This window comes from Micromys minutus (genome assembly GCF_963924665.1).
Source record: "Micromys minutus genome assembly, chromosome: 9".
Classification (NCBI taxonomy): domain Eukaryota; kingdom Metazoa; phylum Chordata; class Mammalia; order Rodentia; family Muridae; genus Micromys; species Micromys minutus.
The window spans coordinates 31,090,263-31,111,202 of NC_137978.1; the positions used below are offsets into that span (position 1 = coordinate 31,090,263).

Genomic DNA, 20,940 nt, shown 5'->3' on the forward strand with positions numbered 1-20,940 from the left:
ATTGCTTTGATTTATCTTGAAACCACCCTGTCTTGTAGTGGCTCAGCACCTCCATTGTTTTCTTAATTTTTTTCTCACCAGCTCTAGTCATGATTTATGTATCTGTAACAATTAATAAATTAGTAACTAAAATGTCTTATGAATAGAGAAAGTGATATAAGTGAAGTACATGTAGATATTTGAGAAGGGGAGAGAAGAAAGACACGAGATAAATAAAATGATTTTAACAAACAATTAGCGAACATGTTTACTAATTCAAACTCTTGCCTTTTGATTATTGTATTCCTTCACAGAACAATTCACAGTGACTGGCTTAGAGAAGCCAGTCTTGGCACCATTGGGTGGAAAGGTTGAACTGAGTTGTCAATTGTCTCCACCACAACAAGCACAGCATATGGAGATTCGTTGGTTCAGGAATCACTATACAAAGCCCGTGCATCTGTACAGGAATGGTAAAGACCTGCATGGAGAAACTACCTCCAAGTATGTAGAACGGACTGAACTCCTGAAAGATGACATTGAAGAGGGAAAAGTGACCCTCAGGATCTTTAAACTGACAGCTGATGATGATGGGTCATACCACTGTGTCTTCAAAGTTGGAGAGTTCTATGATGAGCACATCACAGAAGTCAAGGTCACAGGTAGTCAAGTATTATTTTTTCAGATTGCTCTGTATATAAAGCCTACTAGGGTTGACTGCTTGGAAAATCCTTAGTGTTTAACTCTTATTGAACAGTTCAATTAGCAAGCTGAATTCTGTGAATTTAGTTTTTGTGTGATGTTGGGTGTTTTGAAAGATCAAAAATGATAATTACTACAGTGCAGAAATCAGTCCTATCAATAAATATTTTTCTCTTATGTCATCATGTGATGTTAGATTTCTGACACATCATCAGATATATTTAAGTTTTTTATTATGTTTTCAAATAATTCTGACAAGCCTTTAGTAATTTTCCTAATCAACTGAATTTTTAAAATGTGCTTCTTACTATAAAATTGAGTGTATAGAGTGGTCAAGATGATAAGATAGAAGATATGGAGGGGTAAGTGATCAAATACATTGCATGAAAAGTTTTAGTTAAAGAAAGACAAACTTTTTTTGTAATACTTATTTCCATTTATCTCTAAATCAATTTACTGACTTGTTAGTGCCAAATTAAAATTTCTAAATCTTTTCAAAGGATTTTAATTACCATTACTGTCATCATTATACTCAAATATAATACTCAATGTAAAGTAAAGAATACTATATGGCCTTTATACTACTTTACTCACTCTGAATCATACTAAATAAGAAAAAAATATTTAGAGGGAAAGTAGTGAGTTTAAAGGAAACTGAAAAAAAAAAAAAAACCTTAAGTGTATAGTAAAATAGACCAAGATGAGTAAGTTTTTAGATGTCATATGACACTCTGTATTCTAAAGCCAATCTAAACAATGTAGCTTGTAGCTATCTTTACCAGTATTGTGAAGCAAATGCCTATATTGAAGGCACAGATATAAAATGTGTTTTATATCAAGAACATTTTAATAGATAAAATTTGATAAAGTATTTGAAATATCCATACATTATTTTTTTGTCTATATATTACTCAAACTTTATTATGATTCTAAATGGTTAGCTAAATAATCATTTTCTCTAAACTAATATGTACATTTCATATTATTAATACATTATCTTTTTAACATGATTCATATTTTATGAAAATACATACTATTAAAGTACACAATGTCAACTAAGCTTACGTTTCTCGGTAGTGTTTACAATAAAATGCATATTTATAATCTGCTTACTATGGCTGAAATGTCGCTAGTGATATGTGAATTTTATGGCAGCCATGGTACTATAGACTTTTGATTATTAATTTGTGATTTGAAACTATGAGTAACCTGAAAAGGGCTTTTATGATTCTGTTGTTTTCTCTTTTACTTACACCTAACAATATTGTTATCCTCTTTGGTTTCCATCAGCCACAAGCTCAGACATACAAATTCGCATGCATCCCCCCAACATCAAAGGTGTGATGTTGGAGTGTCATTCAGGAGGTTGGTTCCCTCAGCCCTATATGGAATGGAGAGACAGCAAGGGAATGGTCATTTCAGCTACATCAAAAGCCTATTCACAGGATGAAACCAAATTGTTCAACATGACAATAGCCCTTCTTATTAATGACAGCTCCCAAGGGAATGTCACTTGCTATCTTCAAAACCTTCTAACTCACCAAGAAGAAAGCATAAGTATTGTCCTATCAGGTAAAATGTTTGTTAGTTTCTCAGTAACAGTCATTGTCATATATATTTCTTATTAGCTTCTTTCTTGACTTGATTTCTAAATACTTATTTTCTCTAGACCTTACTCTCCACTTAGTTTGTTGTCTCTTCCTTTCTTTGGTGTATTTCTTTCCGAACTCTATATTCTTGACTATTAGAGTTTGTGTTTTCATTATTGTGATAAAACATCATGATCATAAACAAGTTGGGGTAGGATAAGAGTCTATTTGGATTATACTGCTACATCATATTTCATCATCAAAGGAAGCTAAAACAGGAGCTGAAAGTAAAAACTTGGGGTTGAAACTAAAGTAGAGACCTCAGAGGAACACTGTTCACTCACTTTCTATCAATGGATTTCTTAGTTTGCTTTCTGGAATTATTCATGATCACCTGTCCAGGGATGGCACTACATGCACCCAGTTTCTGGACCCTACCAGAACAATCGTCAATCATGAAAACTCTCCTCATACATAGCCAAAAGCCAGTCTAATAAGGTAAATACTCAGTTCAAGTCTTTTCCTAGGAAAACTTGTTTAAAGTCAACAAAACTAGTTGGTACACTGATTTTAAACGTTATAAGCCAAAACTTTTGAGATATTACTCTCTTCTGATTTCTGTTTAGCTCCTGGTTTTAAGTCTCACCAGAATTCTGAGGTTTATACACGTTGTAACTGTCTCTTTTCTCTTATCTAAAAGCTCAAAAGTGGATCCAAAAGTTTAATAATTATGATATTAGAATATCAATAACTTGTATATTCACATATACAGAGAAATGTTGCTAACTCTACATTAAAAACATACACAATGTCTTCATTTTGCTAGAGTTCTAAGACAGATGTATGAGTCAGGTTCCCTGACACTGGTGGTACCTCTGACTTATATTTAGTTACATTTTGTAGAGAGATTTTAATCTAGCAATATGACTGCTCTGGCAAGAGGTTACATCCAAAAAAATTTTAGATATGTATGATATGACTGAAATGACACAAATTTAATCCCTCTGGTTTGAGTATAGACACACCCTCAGCACAATCCCAAATAATGGAGGTCAAGTTAGTTCGTAGAAAGAAATAGCCATATTTAAGAGAGACTGCTAATTTAGGGGCAAACAATTAATACATAAAAGAAAGATTTGAGAGAAGGAGTCAGAGATAGCATATGCCTAACTCTTAGGAGGAGTGACAGTGAGGAGAGGTGACTTAAGGAGTAGCACAAAGGAAAAAAGTAAGTTCTGCTGAGATTATGCAGTTCAACTCAGGATTATTTGTTACCTGTAATCAGTGCAGTTCAGATCATGGAATTCAGAGGCACTTTTTCAAAGCAGAGCTATTCAGTAGAAAACTGAGAGAAGCTAGTTCGAATCAATTAGCTTGAAAGGAGTTTTGAGCCAGAACAATTTTGAAATAAATCAGCCAGACAGAATAAAATAAGAAACAAACAAACAAACTAGAAAGGGTGAGCTTATCCAGCAGCAAGCCTCCAAGAAGACAATTACATCACGTAAATAAAAGGTAATTTTACAACATATCTCAAAAGAAAAATAGGTATAAAACCCAATAAGACTAGAAACAAAAATTTAGTTTCACTCTGGTAATACTGATAGTACAAGTATAAAGATGTTCTCCTAGTGAAAATATAGGCCTTAACATTACATAGACAGGAGCAAACAAAAGCTAAAGTTCATAGGTCTTGCAAAGCATAATGAATCTTCTTCATACCAAGCAGTTTTTGAATATTAGCATCTGAGGTACCATTATGCTTGGTGTGAACCTGCAATCATGGAAACTAAGGAATCCAGCAATTTTGAAAGGAGGCAGAGAAACAATATTGTTGGGTTAATAATGAGAATCTCCTTCTTGATCACTTCTTGCCATCATTTCATTGCAATCAAAGTCTGAATCATGGCTCTGATGGAATTTTCATCTAGACATAATGCAATGACTCTCATTTCTAATCTAGTTAATGATGGTATATCCTGAAAGAAAGGATGACTTATTGAAAATATTATCCGTGTTAAGTACCCTGTAATTACTCCCTATTTAGATATAGTTAAACATGTTTGTGTTGTTTTTGTTATCTGTGTCCTTGTTACCTTCAGGGTTTCACCTCCTAATGTTCTCTCTCCTACTCATCTATTTAGACATTCATGTAGATAACCTTTGCCTTCTGATTTTTCTACAAGCTGTCTTTTTCCAGGACATTGTGAGTTCAATTAACTTTTTAAAAATATTTTTGATTCAAAATATTCAAACCTCACCTGAGGCATATATCTCATCTGCACCCATATACCTGGGAATATCTGGTTTCTTACTCTTTTAAAATTAATTTTTAAATAAAACTCTATTTAATTAGTATTTTATTATTTTATCTATTTTGCAACTGCCATATTATGCTGTTTTTATATCTGTATCCTTTCCTAAATATAAATCCTCAGTGATTTTTATATCCAAACATATCCAACTTCTTCAAATACTGAATGCCTCAATGTAATTCAGTAAACAGAAGTTGCTACTTTAAAGAAATTAAATAAAACAAGAAGAATATGTTGTAAATATAAATCAGCATTCTATTCATGAACTAAGATAGCTTTCTAAAAGATTTAAAAACAAAACTATAGCCACAGGATTGGTAGAATAATATATGTTTATGTGCATATATATAAAGAAGAAAGAAAAATTAAAGTATTTGCTGAATTATTTACAATTTTATTGAGTAATAAAAGATATATTTTATGATATAGTATTTTTGTTAAATAATTATGGACCCTAAAGTACATGTTTAAAGTAATTCTAATTAACACATATGTTAAAGATTTTGCTTTTAGAAAACATTAGGCATATATTCAATTCATTGAACATAATGAGGAATCAAGTAGAATGACAAGAAGAGACTGTGATCAACTTTAAACATGTAGGAATTTGTTACTGACTGGCTGAGAAGCAAGCCAAATTCCATTTTGATCTCACTGGGATACTTGGCATGAGAGTTTATCTTGGAAAGAAACTAATTACTGTGAATTATATGTGTGACTTTAAGAGCTAAATACAGTTTAATTCCACAACAAACAAATATTCAAAATGATGCAGGATAATTCTTGATAGTCTAAAAAACAACCTCCTGTTACACATAATGATTTGTTTAGATACTATAGACATTTCATCTTGAGGAGAGTTATGAAAATTCTTGTGAAAAACATTAAAGGGAAACTAACACAAACCTTGGTATCCCCAGATTCTATGTGCACACTAAATTTAGCCAGTTCACATATAGTGATACTTCACACATGAGTACTACAGCACTGAGTTGGACTGACTTTATAATAACCCTTGGAAACCTACATATGAGTGTTAGGGAAGATTTATATATTTATAACCTCAAAAGACTTGAAAAGCCTTTTCCTCTTCACTCAGCAAGCTTATGAGTCAAGATAGATGGGAAGAAATGAAGGAAGTGACCTTATCATACCTTTGCACCAGAATCACTATAAATTTTACCTGTTTTATTTTTCTCTGTTTATGTCCTTCTCTTCATTCAGCCTAGTAAAACTACCTCTCCATACTTGACTAGGCCTTATATTCTAGGATGATAAACTCTTAAATTATAAAAAAAGTTTCAAACAGATCACCATTCCTAACCAGTTCTGTGCAAGGCAAGTTTTCTTGGTAGTAAGATTTTTGACTCAATGTTTCAGGTGAATTGTTTACATGGAAGAGTGTTTGGATAAAAATCCTGACTATGGTGATAAGCTTTTGCATGACTCACTGTGTTCAGCAATATCTCATACATGGTAAGTAGGCTTGAGCGTGGGGAGCACAATTGGAAGAAGGGCAAGTTGCTAAAGCTCATCAATCATCGCTTCCCATGACAGCATTTTCAGAAAGTTTAAAACTTTTGGATCACATGATATATATAGCCTTACCAATTATTTTGTCTTACATCCTTTGCTTTGGCTGATGGAGCTTCTGACAGTGCCATTTCCAAAAGCTGCCATTGCCGTTACTTAATCAAGTTTGAGCTATCTGAGAGTAGATTATCATTTGAGAATGGGAGGTTTGGTGTGGAAATTTTTCTTTACATTGCATCAGGTAGAATTTCACATTGGTAATTGTGGTGTGTTTCATAGGTTTATAGAGATGAACACCAAATGCCTGGTTGACTATATATTGCAATCTCTAAAAGTATCTGATATTACATAAAATCATATAAAAGCTCTGTCAGCACTCACTTGTCAATTCGTTGGGTGATGATACATAACACTGAGGCTTATACGCCTGCCTAGAATGAATTTTCCCATGTGAATGGAGAATGATGACATAAAAAGACAGGGAAGTTGCTATACTTTATAGTACTATCAGATTTGACAGGAAAAGAAAAACCAAAGGAAGATGAGAAGACCTTAACTTGTAGTCTCCTACAGCTGTTGGGAGTGAACTGGTTGGATCTTTTGGTAAGGAGATTTCTTTATGATAGAAAATTTAGAACCCACTCTTCTAAGTTATATATATGTACACATACATGCACACACACGTTTATCTCTCTCTCTCTCTCTCTCTCTCTCTCTCTCTCTCTCTCTGTGTGTGTGTGTGTGTGTGTGTGTGTGTGTATGTGTGTAGGAAGCACATAAGGTAACTATGATAAAATGTACCCATCCATCATAATATTTCATGTCAGGAAAAGCTAGGCAATGATAAGCAATGAAGTGATATTTAAGGAATACTCTCAATCTGAACTTCTTAAAATTGAGAAAATTTTTAGATAAACAGTGAATTTCTCAGGATATGGATTTTGAGGATTTGGGTCATGGGAACAGTTAGGAAAATGTAGGCATCACAAAATTGAAAAATTGGCTATTTAACTATCAATCTGCAAAACCTGAGACATAAAAATGACAGCAGTTTGTATGGACTGACCCCCAAGAGACACTTCACAGGTAATTATCTCCACCCAAGATTCTAGTAATAATTTGGAATAGAAATACAATAGAAGAAAAACATCCATTACCAAGAAATTTTATTACATAAGTTGTGGTCTGTGCCCAGTTTTTCAGTACAGCTAGAATCTGTGTATAAGTATGCCACTTTTGTAGCTTTCCTAAGACCCATGATACGATATCACCTTTGTAAAATCGAAGAGTCTTTAACTGATATAAATGACTGGTATTGTTATTTAGAATGGTTACTAAAATATAATAAAATCAAGATGGGATAAGCAGAGGGCAAAGTAAATAAATGGGTCTGCTAGGTTTACTCAAAGACAAATATGACAACTGGAATGCTAGGGGACCTTTTCACCAAAGTAAAATATATTATATACCAGTAACCTTCTAGCAGGGTTTAACAACTTAGAAACAGTTCATTGAAGACTTAAATGATAAAAATAACAGCAGTTTTCCCCTACCAGAGTATATGTTGTATATTTCTTCTCTGAAAATAAGTACACCAGAAATGACGATTTTCATCTATCATCTCTCAACAATCAGATATTGCTAATGAAGAAAGAGGTTCTAGTGTTGACTCAGAGCTAGTCAGAACCAGAGTCAGCTGCAGGGGTAGGCATAGCAGGCTACATATTATCCTGTTTTTCCTTAGGTCTGAGCCAAGATAAATAGCACAATATGACACAGCCGGAGGGACAAAGCATCATCCCAGAATGTGGAGGCCAGATGGAATAAGGAATATGATTGGATTATACATGGCTAAACTAGTAGTCTCTCATATTCATGTACTTGTACCAATATGGATTTTTATAATCATATAATTGATATCAAGAATGAGTACTTTCATGCAGTATTTATTTGTGTTTATGTTGCTCTATTAGTGTTCTTTCACCTTCCAAATCCAATTGACTCTTGCCTGAAGTGAATAGTAGTGAGTCTTCAAAGATCTTGTTAAATCATGTAAAATATTTTTATTATGTAAGGTTATTTCATAAGTGTCTTACAGATTTGAAAGTATCTGTGAAAAGCATTAGGAAGTGTTTGTTGGGCCAACATGTGTAAGTAAAAACCAACAAAAAAGACACTGCAAAGATACAAAAGGATGTTAGATAAAATTCTTTTCTTGTCTGGTCTTATTGAATATAATTTATTTACATTTCCAATGTTATTCCCATTCCCAGATTCCTCTTTCTCGTCCCCTATTCCATCTTCCCTTCCCTTGCTTCTATGAGGGTATTTACCCACCCACCCCTTCTGCCTGCCTTCCCTGACATTCCCCTATACTGGGGCATTGAGCCTTGGCAGGAACTAGGGCTCCTCCTCCCTTTGATGCCCAACAAGGCCATCCCTCTTCTACATGTGCATCCGATGCCATGGGTTTGTCCATGTGTACTCTTTGGATAGTGGTTTAATTGCTGGGAGCTCAGGATGGTTTGTGTAGTTGTTCTTATGTGGTTACATACCCCTTCAACTCCTTGAATTCTTTCTCAAACTCCTCTGTTAAGGACCCAATTCTCATTTCTATGGGTGGCTGTGAGCATCTTCCTCTGTATTTGTCAGGAGACACCTAAATCAGGCTCCTCACAGCATGAACTTCTTGGCATCAGAAAACATTGTCTGATGTTGGTCTCTGTATATTGGCTAAATCCTAAGGTGAGGCAGTCTGTGGATGGCTTTTCTTTCAGTCTCTGCTTCAAACATTGTCTCCATATTTCCTGCTGTGAATGTTTTTGTTCCCTCTTCTAAAAAGGACTGAATTATCTCCACTTTGGCCATCCTATTTTTTCAGCTTCATGTGGTCTGTGAATTCTATCATAGGTATTCCAAACTTTTGAGGTATTATGAGCTTATAAGTGAGTGCATACCATAGGGATTTTTTTTTGTGTATGATTGGGTTACCTCAATCAGAATAATATTTGTTTAGATCCATTTATTTGCCTAGTAATTTAATAAAGTCATTGTTTTTAGTAGCTGAGAAATACTACACTGTGTAAATGTACCACATTTCTGAACCCATTCCTATGTTGAAAGACATCTGGGTTCATTCTTTCTTCTGGCTATTATAAATAAGGCTGCTATAAACATACTGGAGCACATGGCCTTGTTGTATGTTAGAAAAAATTTTGGGTATATGCCCAGGAGTGGTATAGCTGGGTCCCCAGGTGGCACTATGTTCACTTTTCTGAGGAACCACCAGACTGATTTACAAGGTGGTTTTTACCAGCTTGCAACTCCACCAGCACTAGAAGAGTGTTCCTCTTTCTGCACATCCTCATCAGCATATGCTGTCACCTGAGTTTTTCATCTTTGCCAATTTTACTGGGATGAGGTGGAATCTCAACATTGTTCTGATTTGCATTTCCCTGATGACTAAAGATGTTGAACATTTATGTATGCGCTTCTCAGCATTTAATACTTTTCCATGATTAATTCTTTGCTTGGCTCTGTGCTTCATTTCTAATAGGGTTATTTGATTCTCCGGAGTCTTCTTTCTTGAGTTCTTTGTATATATTGGATATTAGTTCTCTATCAGATGTAGGATTGGTAAAGATCCGTTGCCAGCTTGTTGGTTTTGTCCTAATGGCAGTGTCCTATGGATTTCAAAAGCTTTGCTATTTTATGAAATCCTAATAATCTTGGAACATAAGCCATTGGTGTTTTGTTCAGAAAATTTTACTCAGTGCCTATGTGTTCAAGGCTCTTTCCCACTTTCTCTTCTCTTAGCTTGAATGTATATGGTTTTATGTAGAGCTCTTGATCCACTTGGATTTGAACTTTGTACGGGACAATAAGAATGGACCAATTTGCATTTGTCCATACACTGACCAACAGTTAGACCAGTACAATTTATTGAAAATGCTGTTTTTCCTCCACTGGATGGTTTTATCTCCTTTGTTAAAATCAAGTAGCTATAGGTGTGTGGGTTTATTTTTGGATCTTCAATGCTATTCCATTAATCTACCTTCCTGTATATATAGCAATACCATAAAATTCTTTTTTTTTTTTTTTTTTTTTATTTTTGGGAATAGTTTTTGCTATCTTGGGCTTTGTATCACTCCAAGTGAATTTGCAAATTGCTATTTCTAACACTATAAAAAATTGAGTTGAAGTTGTGATGGGGATTGTACTGAATCTGTCGATTGCTTTAGGTAAGATGGCCATTTTTATTATGTTAATCTTTTTTAATCTATGAGCATGGGAGATCATCCCATCTTCTGAGGCCTTCTTCAATTACCTTCTTAAGAGACTTAGGTTCACACCAAAGGTATTTTATATAATTTGGGATCAATATCCCTTATAAATATCGATGCAAAAATACTTGATATAATTCCTGCCAACCCGAATCCAAGATCATTCATTATAATCAAGTAAGTTTCATCCTAGAGATGCAGGGACAGTTCTATATATGGGAAAATAATTCACTGCATTAAAAAACTCAAAGAATAAAAAAAGCGCTTATGATCATCTCATTAGATGCTGAGAAACCATTTGACAACATTGAAAACCACTTCATGTTAAAAGCATTGGAAAGATCAGGAATTCAAGGTCCATACCTAAACATAGTAAAATCTATATATAGCAAGTCAGTAGCCAACATCAATCTAAATGGAGAGAAATTTTAAGCAATCCCACTAAAATCAGGGACTATATAAGGATGCCCACTCTCTCTCTACCTATTCAATAAAGTAATTAACATCCTAGCCAGAGCAATTAGTAAACAAAAGGAGGTCAAGGAGATATGAATTGGAAAGTAAGAAGTCAAAATATCACAATTTGTAGATGATGTGATAGTATACTTAAGTGACCCAAAAAATTCCAGCAGAGAACTTCTACAGCTGAGAAACAACTTCAGCAAAATGGATGGATATAAAATTAACTCAAACAAATCAGTAACCTTCCTCTACACAAATAATAAACAGATTGAGAAAGAAATTAGGGAAACAACATCCATCAAAATAGTTCCTAATAATATAAAAGAAATTCTAAACGAATGGGGGCAATAACTCTCTAGAAATTCTGTGAGGCCAAGGAAACCCCAAGACCTCAAAAACCACAAGGCAATATCTGTTGCTGTTGGTTATGCCAAAACAATATGTTAAGTGAATGTGCATGGACATACACACACACAGAGATAGACAGAGATAGATAGGTTTCTTTAGAATCCTAATGCACAGTGACATATCTTTTCACACAACAACACAACTTTTAATACTTTCCAAAAAATTGCAACCAAAGACCAATAATTATGAGCCTCTAGAGGCCATTTTCCTTCAAACAACCACAGTGACTAAAATGTTCTAGCAGAAGAATGGAAATTACCCATGACAGTAAATTCTCACATTATGTAAAGTAGTGTTTGTTAGGCAGTTTAGAGGTCTTAGAACTGTATTTTTAAAACCCAGAAAAATAGAAATAAGTAAGACATGACTCTGTCTCTTGATCTTAATAATGCCTACTCATGACAACTGAGATGGAGTAAAGGAAGTATTAGCTACTTTCCACTGGGCTAATCTCAACCCCAAATTTCCAACACGTTTATCACTTTTATTCTTGTCTTCTTGTATTCTAACACAAAATATTTTCTTCTTCTATTAATATAAGAAGACAGCATAAAAATGTAGACCTTACACTTGTACCCTAATACTCTATTCTGTTTGCCTGTCTGTGTGTCTGTCTGTGTGTCTCTCTGTCTCTGTCTCTCTCTTTCTCTGTCTCTCTCTGTGTGTCTCTTTCTCTCTCTCTCTCCCCCCCACACACAAAGATCTTGATTCCTTATGTATATGTTTTTGATGGAGAGTACTTCCATTCAAATATTACATAATTATAATATTTTTTGTAGGTAGCTTCTGTGAAACACAACAGCATTGGTTAAATGGTATAATGATATCGTTTTTAGTGATTGCAGTTACAGGAGTCATGTGCATTTTGCATCTAAAACAAAGAGGTAAGTATGAAACAGGCAGATGCCATTTTGTTAAATTATTCTTCCCCAAATGCCCAGTAAAACATTTAGTATAAGAATGATAATTTCTTGGACTTCAGGGTGAATAAGCCATTAGAACACTGCCACAATATCTAGATTTCAGAGCCTTAAATTTTAAAAGCTTAATAGCAAATTTAGCTCATTATTCTATTCTATGAGTAATAATTTTGACAAATTCATAGTGCATTTTTACAAATTCTGCATTCATCATTACTTCATAATTTTTTAAATGTATTATCATTTAATATAAGGAGATAATAAATCATATATTAAATTTTTTATCTTTTAAAATATTTAGGTACATAGGTTTTTTTGCCTTCATGTGTGGTGCTTGTGGAAGACAGAAGATGGTGTTACTTTTCTCAAAATGTTTATTAGCCACCATGTGGAATATGAGTCCTCTAAAAGAGCAGTCAATACTCTCAATTGCTGAGCCATCTCTTTACCTCTAATATCTTAAAGGTTTAAAGTCAAGATCAAACCTGTAAAAATCTCAGCATTAAGAGAGAAAGAGCTCCTTAAGTTCCAAATCTAGTTGAGATTTTTAGGAGTTAACAGATGTTGTGGTGGGGTGAAGTGAGGAATCATCTTTCCTTGATAGGTTGCCTATACTTCAGTTTTTGACCTGATACCTTATAAATGGACAACATCATATGCTAATTGGCTTGCCAATAAAAAAGCAAGCAAATAAGCAAGCAAACAAGCCAATAAATAAAACGAAAACATTACTTAGGGAGGAAGATATGTTGGAGAACTCAGAGTATGTTGGAGTTGTGGGGAGGGTGTAAACAATATATATTTTATCAAATATGAACTTTGAAAAGCCAGAGAACAAATAAGGCTTAGAGTTGGTAGTGGAAGGAGTAGCTGAGAACAGTTGGGGGAAGAGAATATACTTTTAATCAGAATGTAGTGTAAGAAAAAAAATTATATTCAACTAAAATGAACTTTAAATAATAAATTCAAAATAAAATAAATATATTCACAAAAGCAGAATTAGCTCAAATAATAATTGTCAGAGTTTAATAATTTGATTGAGTAATGTTTTAGATATTTTAAATTCAGACAAATCTATATTGTGGAAAAATAATTTTAAATTAAAATGTTTATTTTGGTGTTTGATGCAAAGCAAATGACATTCTTTTCAAAATTTCCTACTTTGAACTTTTTTTTATTTCACTTTGTTCATAGAGAGCTGGAGTCATTCTATTCATCTTTAAGGCAGTAATCAAAATTAAGTTTTTTTTAAATACACATATTTTAAATGTGTTGTCCTCCCTCTAATTTTCAGGTTTTATGTAAAATATTTAAAAATACATAGAACAATGAGATGAAGTAATCCTCCAATCTGCAGAGGTTTTCCATCTATGAGGCATGGTCATTGGACCACACATATTTTCCATGAACTCAGGGACTGAGACATTACTTAGTGACAAAATGACTGTTATAATGTAGAAACAAAAATAAGTTTATTACTATGTGTTCTTAAACTATTATAAATGTTTATTCTGATGGTTATGACCAAAGAGTTGAGAATTGCTGCACTATTTTTAGCCAGAGCTACATCTCCAATCACACTGCTGAATCACATAATTGATCATTTTAAAGAAGTTTTTCATTCATTTCCTCCTGTGAAATGTGTACACCAACAGACTTAAATGAGAGTTAATTGAAAATTGGGCAACATCCTGTCTTCATAAATGAGTTTTAGAATCTTATACTCAGTAAAATAAACCCATAGTGAAAATACATGATGTGATTTTACTTATATAAGTTCTTTGAATAGTGCAATCCTTATATATATAGTAGAATAGAAATTTGCAAAATCTAGAGGTCATAAAAGAGGTGGGATTCTTGTTTGATAAATACAGTATTTAATTTGTGGAGTTAAATGTATTTACAGAGATGAATGATGATGGGAGTTGTAATATGAATGTAATTAATGTTATAAAACTATAAAGTAGAAAATGGCTACTGTGGTAATTTAATATCAAAAAACTTTGTCATAAACTAATAAAAAATAATGTCTTTCTGCTTTACAATGAGGGCTTGTTACACATGTAAACTATAGTTATAGGCTAGAAAAAAATTTATAAACACATTTACAACAGAAAAAATGTAGATTTTTATTTTTAAGACAACTACGAAAACCATCCATTACCTTTCATATTTTTTTGACTTTTGTTTATAGAATTATAGTCTCTGATGGTTTAAAGCATTTTATTTCTATTGGTCATGATGCTTCTGTGAATACAAACCTACAAATGTCAATTCTAGAGCATATTTTTCATTCTTCTGTGTCTATGTCCAAAACTTGGAATTTCTCGATAACATTGAAATTGTAAATTTTTGAGGAGATAATGTACCATGCCGTCATCATTTAACATCCTATCAAAATATGGCATAATGTCCCTTTCTTCATGCACTTGCCAACATTTATCATTTTATTGTCTCTTTACACAACTCAAACAGGCTGTAAGCTTTGTGGGGAGTTTTACAGTAGAGAATTGCATTTGTTTGACTTACAGGTGATTCCATTACTGAATAAAGCAGTAGCTGGTGGCCAGTAGGTATAGTTGTATTTCTGAGGATGATAACACAAAATATGAAACCTCTTTATAAGTAAAATTGACCATTAGTAAGTAAAGGTGAGCATTAATGAGAGCGCTGCCTATCCTACATCTATCCTTCTTACTTTTCCCATTTTCTAACAGGGCAGGTCAACAAGTAGAATTCCTCATTTCCAAATTGGACCAGGAACCTAGTTTCTTCTCCTTCCCAGACATGGATATTCTGCTTTAAACACCAGAACTTTGTTTATAAGAGGTGGACAGACAGAAATTCTCTTGTCTGATTTTGGCAGTGGGTGATAAGAACATTATCTGAGAAGATCTGTCATACATCACCCAAAAAAAAAAAAAAAAAGAGGTCTCAAACAAACCAATCTGACAGGTTCTGTTGTGTCTGTTCTTCAGTCCAATCATATGTCCTCACAACTGTCCATGATTTATCAAACAAAAGCATGAAAATGGATAATTCACCCAGAGAATGAGAAGACAGAAAGGAAAATGAGGATAGAGAGAGAATGTTTCACAGGGAATATGATTCTTGAGAAATGAAAAAAAAAAAAAAAAAAAAAAAAAAAAACTCTTCCATTTCAGAGATCTTGATCATATAAGAAGGTTGTTGTCTTTAACTATATTTCATATGGATCAGAATTTCTGAGGACCCTAAATATTGCAAGTAAACACATAATATATTATAATGTGGTCTTCAGACAGACTAGTAATAGTGAGAGTCGAGCTGCTTGAGGAGAGAGGTTTCCTTCCTCCCCATAGCCTCTTTTAGGCTTGATACAAACAGGGTCATCTCCAAAATCAAGTAGGCTAAGTTTCTTCTATACTGTTCTTGTACGTGTAGGAAGTTTGGAGCAACCGGAACCTGAAAAGCAAACCTACCTTCAATGTGTAATCTATGGTTCTTCTATTGTTTGCAACTATCCTGAGTCTTTTCTCTTTTCCCAGTTCCAGATTCAGACCAACATTTTGAATTGGACACTTTGTGGCTTGAAGATATTAGTGTGATTCTGTGTGTGCTGATAGTGTTTATCATCAAGCTCATTTCATTTATTTACTTCAGATTGGGAGATAAAAATGGTGACACTGGCAACTCAGAAAATTTGTTTCATGTGAGTAATGCACAGATGTCTAGAAGGTAATCATTCTGATCTTTTTGCACTAGCAATTATGAGAAAACAATGGATAACTATGTTAAATAATGACTGGTAGATTTAACTCCTTTTTGGGAATAGTGTGGCTTTTACTACTTTTGGTGTGGATGTTCTCCAGATTAATGACTAACGCAGCTCTTACTCTACAATTATGGTAACACTCATATGTAGGTAGACAGTCACTTAATATACAAATTCTGAAAAGCCTATGTACATTGAGTATTTGCAAGAAATTTATGATTTTTTTAGAAATTTGATGAATGAGAGTTTAGATTAAAAATTCAAAGGCTATAAACATTAATTTAAAATATTTTAGACCAAGCTGCACATATGTTACATAGATGTAGGGAGACCTAGGTACAGCCTATGTATACTCTCTGGTTGGTGATACAGTCTTTGAGAACCACAAAGATCTGTGTTACTTGACTCTGTTGGTCTTCCTCTGGAGTTTCTATTTCCTCAGGCCTGTAATCCTACTTTATATTTTTCCATAAGAGTCCCACAGCTTCATCCTTTTTTTGGGTTGAGGTGTCTGTATCTGTCTGAGTTACTGCTTGGTGGAGCTTCTCAGAAGATGACCATGTTATACTCCCTGCCTGCAAGCATAACAAGAGTATCATTAATAATGAAAGCAATTGGTGCTTGCCCATGGGATAAGTCTCAAATTGGGACAGTCAGTTGTTGACCATTCCTTCAATCTCTTGCTCCATCCCTAACCTTTTATTTCATGTAGACAGGATAAATTTTTGGGTTGAAAATTTTCTGGGTGGTTTGGAGTCCCTATCACTATATTAGGTTTCCTTCCTGGCTACAAGATGTGGCCTCTTCAAGATTCATATCCCCAATGCTGTGAGTCATAGCTACAGTAAACCTCAAAGATAAAGCCTGTATGGTCTCAAGTTCATAAATTTTGCTGTTTGGGCCTTTAGGAGTATTTAAATAATTTTAAAAGATAAAACTATGATAGTTTTATCACTGATTTTCCCAAGTTCTTATCTTGTGCCTGTTTATCTCACTCAATCTATACCAGTATCTTCCCCCAGACTGTGCTTCTTTGGTTAATGTATAGAACTTATTTTTATGGAAAATGTTCCTTGTACATTGCAAAAATTTTGATGTAGCATTCTCATAGGCTATGTTGTGCACATGGGACAAATTATATCGAGGAATTTTTTTTCCAAATTATGTTGTTCTTACACATCCATGGAATAAGCTACCTGGTGTCAAACAATATTTGATTCAATATTGATTAACAAGTCATGTTGACTTAAACCACCTTCTTATTTTATACAAGTTAACAGTCTGCTGGCCTGAGTGTTTGTAGAGACCAAGTGTGAGGGATCATCAAAGAAGGTAAGAAGATTCGATTGAAATAAATCAGTGGGCAGAAGTTAGTTTCTGTCACCCAAGGGATCACAAGCAGACATAAGGGAGTATAATAAATGTAGTTTCTCTTCAGTTCTTTGAGATAATTATATTATATGGTTATTGAAATGTCTGTTAATATTCAAAAAAGTGAAATTGTCAGTATAACAGTCTTGCAACTTTGTATAAGTTACTGTTATATTCAATCTTTGTTTCCTAAACATGAAACTGTAGTTGTTGACAATTGGAAGCAAAATAGAGGTAATGTGAAGAGAACCCATGAAAGGTGAGATAGATTTCTAGTCAATTATTTTGTATGGTGGAGTACAGAAATTAATTGCTTGGATCTTCTCAGAAAGGTCATTTTAAAAGAGAGATAAAGAAAGAAATTTCTTGAAGACCTATTTTGGCAAGTTTTGGTAGCCTGGCCCTTTCTTCTAAATGTTCAGGTCCAGACAGATAAGCATCTGTTTTAACACTTGAGTTCCATGGAATGGTGGGTGGGATTGCACAACCTTTACTTGAGTTTCAGGGCTCAGATGGCCCAGTGCTTAGCTATTCCCTTTCCCATAGAGCAAAACTGTTGCAGTATAGATTGATCATAAGGTCCCTATATGAAAAATAAATATTGAAACAGAGTTTACATCTATTACAGGAATAACTGCAAGTAAGACACATAGAAACTTCAGTTAGTTCCTAAAAATTTCCCATTTTTGTAATTCATTAAAAGAAAAAGAATAAGTTTTGTCTTATTAAATGATTTCAGAGGCATAAGTATTTCTATGAAAATTATGGGGAAACTCTGGCCAGGCTCTTCGCTCATATTATGACTCCTCAAGCACATATATTATTATACTTGAATTAAAGGACTTCTTTTTCTCTATTTCTTTATATTTTGTTGGTATGAACTATCTTTCATTCTCTCTTGCTTCTTTAAACAATCAAAAGCCAATTACTTGATATCAGTGGAAAAATTTATCACAGATTAAAAAAATAGCACAAGTATCTGTCAATATCATACACATAAATCATTTTAGCTAGTGCTAAATTAATTTCTTAAGGTAATAGACAGCATTTTCCTCTCCTGGCTGTTTAATTAGTACTTAAATAAGTGTACAACTTTAATAGTAAGTAAGCTAAAATATCAAAATTTAAATATAGCTTCAGTTTAATACAAAAGCTATCATTTTATAATTATTTAGAGTATATTATCACTCAAAAACAAATTCTTTGTTATCCTCTGAGATTAAACCTTCACAATGTACTCTCAATTATTAAAAAAAAAACTGGGTTTATGTCAATAAATACTGAGGATTTGGTTCAACTTTTTAAGTTATTTCTGAAGCCTCTTACGTAAAGTCCACTAAAACAACACTAAAGCAGAACAGATATTGAGCTTATTTAATAATCCATTAGGAAGTTTAAAAAATGCTGATTTATAGTGTCAGTCAAACATTTACTTTTATGTTTGCATAAAAAAGAACTTGGTTTCAACTTCAGGATTTTCTGGAATTATTTATTAGCTATTTCTGAATTTCCTTTTATCCAATAGGAAATATTCTTGAGCTCAAAATTAAGTTTGCCTAAAATTTTTATTCCTCTTTTTAAAATTCTGAATATCATATAAAAGCCTAAGACATAGATCATTAGAAATTAATGACTTGTTGATAATAAATAGGTATTTATTTATTATTTATTTTAATTTTAAGCTTTCTATATCTCTGTCAAGAACAATACTATACTGGAAAAGGAGAAAGTAGGAGACTCACAAGAACCTATTCTATATTGAAGGCATATTTTATAAAGGATTTCAAGGTTCTAGTATATAAATAATTGGTGGTTCTCACATAATATCTAGAAATATGGCTGTCTATGTCTAGGAACTTCTCTACTGTCAGGTGGGTGGAGACCTGTGCTTAGAATGTACTAGAGGCATGCATAGTGCTGTTTGCTAACTAATCAGCTGCAATGCTCCAAGCACAACATGGGGCACTACAGGATGCAGGAGAATACAATTGTGTCACATTTGAAACTAAACTTTTTCAAGTAGCTTTTAACGTACCACTTCTCTCATGACAGCTACATACAGATAATGGTACTTCTTGCACTAACAAATGCCCGAAACATTTTACAATATATAAAATTCTACTCATGTTACTAAAATCTCATTTCACAGAATCAAGTTATTGTGGAATGGCACCATCAACCCCTTAACAATGTTTATAAATATGTATGTACACCCACCTAAATCCCTACATGCTATGCTACATTTACCTATGTTTACTTTATTTTTTTACATTAAAAGATAATATTTTTCTGCTGCCCAGAAGCATTTCTCCTAATGGAGGCACAGCTTTAAGTTAAATGAATAACTAAAACTAGTCAATAGAAAGGACCTGCTGTTTTTACAAACAGAAGGGTAAAAGTGTGTTTTTCTCTTTCCAGAGAATGAAGAAAGTCACAAATGCACTGTTCCTGCTTCAGTGCATCCAACCAGGAAAACTTTCCAGAGACCAACAGATAAATAAAGCATATAAATGTAGACAACAAGCTCATATAGAAGAGATGCTTCAAGAAGTGAAAGCTGAAAACTTGGGAAGACATTTGGATTTTAGTTCATCAAGCCAAGACCTTGGAGAAACAATGAGGATATGATAAAATGGCTTTTCTTTTTTCTTGGTATTCTGTTAACTAGTCTTATTATTGTTCTACAAATGTCTCTATTAGTTATACTAGCCATGCAGTGAGCATTGAACATTAGTTTCTATTAAAGCCATCATTTTCTTTTTGAATAATTAAAAGGGGGTAATGTAGGAGACATACAGGTACTTGTGCTCACAGATAAGTACCAGGCAAATCAGAAAAGTCAAAAACACAATGTTTCTTCTTCAAAGGAAGATATGTAGTACCTGTTTTCCACCAGAAGCTGCGAAAAGAGGTTGTTAGTAGCCTGTGGACCTCTATGCTATCTCTATGGCCAGGCCATTCTAGCTCCCCAAGACACTTACCTTAAGTGTATATATCTAAGGCAATCTATAGCACTCTGCTTTTCCATATCATAAACTTTAAAAAATGTATTTGTTTACTTTCTACTATAATCACAACTCCCCAGCCTCTCTTCTCCTCTTAGTCAGCCCTTACCAATCACTCTTTCCATTACCCTCCTTCTCCTCAGAGAAAAAACACCCCTTGGGTGCCACCTCACCTGGTAATATCCAGTCACAGTAAGGGAAAGCATATCATCTCCCACTGAAACCCAACTAGGTAGTCCAGTTAGGGCAAATAAATCCAAAGTCAAATAACCAAGTGGGAGGCAGTCCTGCTTGTTAGGGCACCTACATGAAGAACAAGTTGTACATCTGTTACAATGTTTAGGGGTCATAGGTAGTAGTTGGTGGTTCAGTCTCTGTAGAACCAATGGACTTTGGTTAGTTGAATCTGTAATGACCTTAATACCTTTAACGTATTCATTTCTATCCTCCACTTTTTCACAAGACTATTTGAGCTCTGTATGCTATTTGCCTGTGTGTCTCTATAACTGTTTCTATCTCCTGATGGATGAATCATTTGAGAAGTCAGTTAAGCTAATTTCCTAACTGTAAGTACAGCAGTTTTGTTGATAGTGTCAGAGAATTGTTCTTTCATGTAAAT

The 20,940-nt window shown here is 33.7% G+C and overlaps 1 protein-coding gene across 1 annotated transcript in view; it reads left to right on the forward strand.

The window, feature by feature from the left end:
• The window catches only part of LOC308424280 (selection and upkeep of intraepithelial T-cells protein 2-like), a gene marked incomplete at both ends in the record, with an annotated part of 33,358 nt that extends 13,414 nt beyond the window's left edge, over positions 1-19,944 (forward strand). Inside the window, 6 exons of the mRNA XM_080921224.1 lie at positions 294-641; positions 1,972-2,253; positions 5,966-6,065; positions 12,055-12,155; positions 15,719-15,882; positions 19,735-19,944. Of these exons, the coding sequence (XP_080777350.1) occupies positions 294-641; positions 1,972-2,253; positions 5,966-6,065; positions 12,055-12,155; positions 15,719-15,882; positions 19,735-19,944 (1,205 nt within the window). The remainder of the gene's footprint in view (positions 1-293; positions 642-1,971; positions 2,254-5,965; positions 6,066-12,054; positions 12,156-15,718; positions 15,883-19,734) is intronic.
• Between the last annotated feature and the right edge of the window lie 996 nt (positions 19,945-20,940).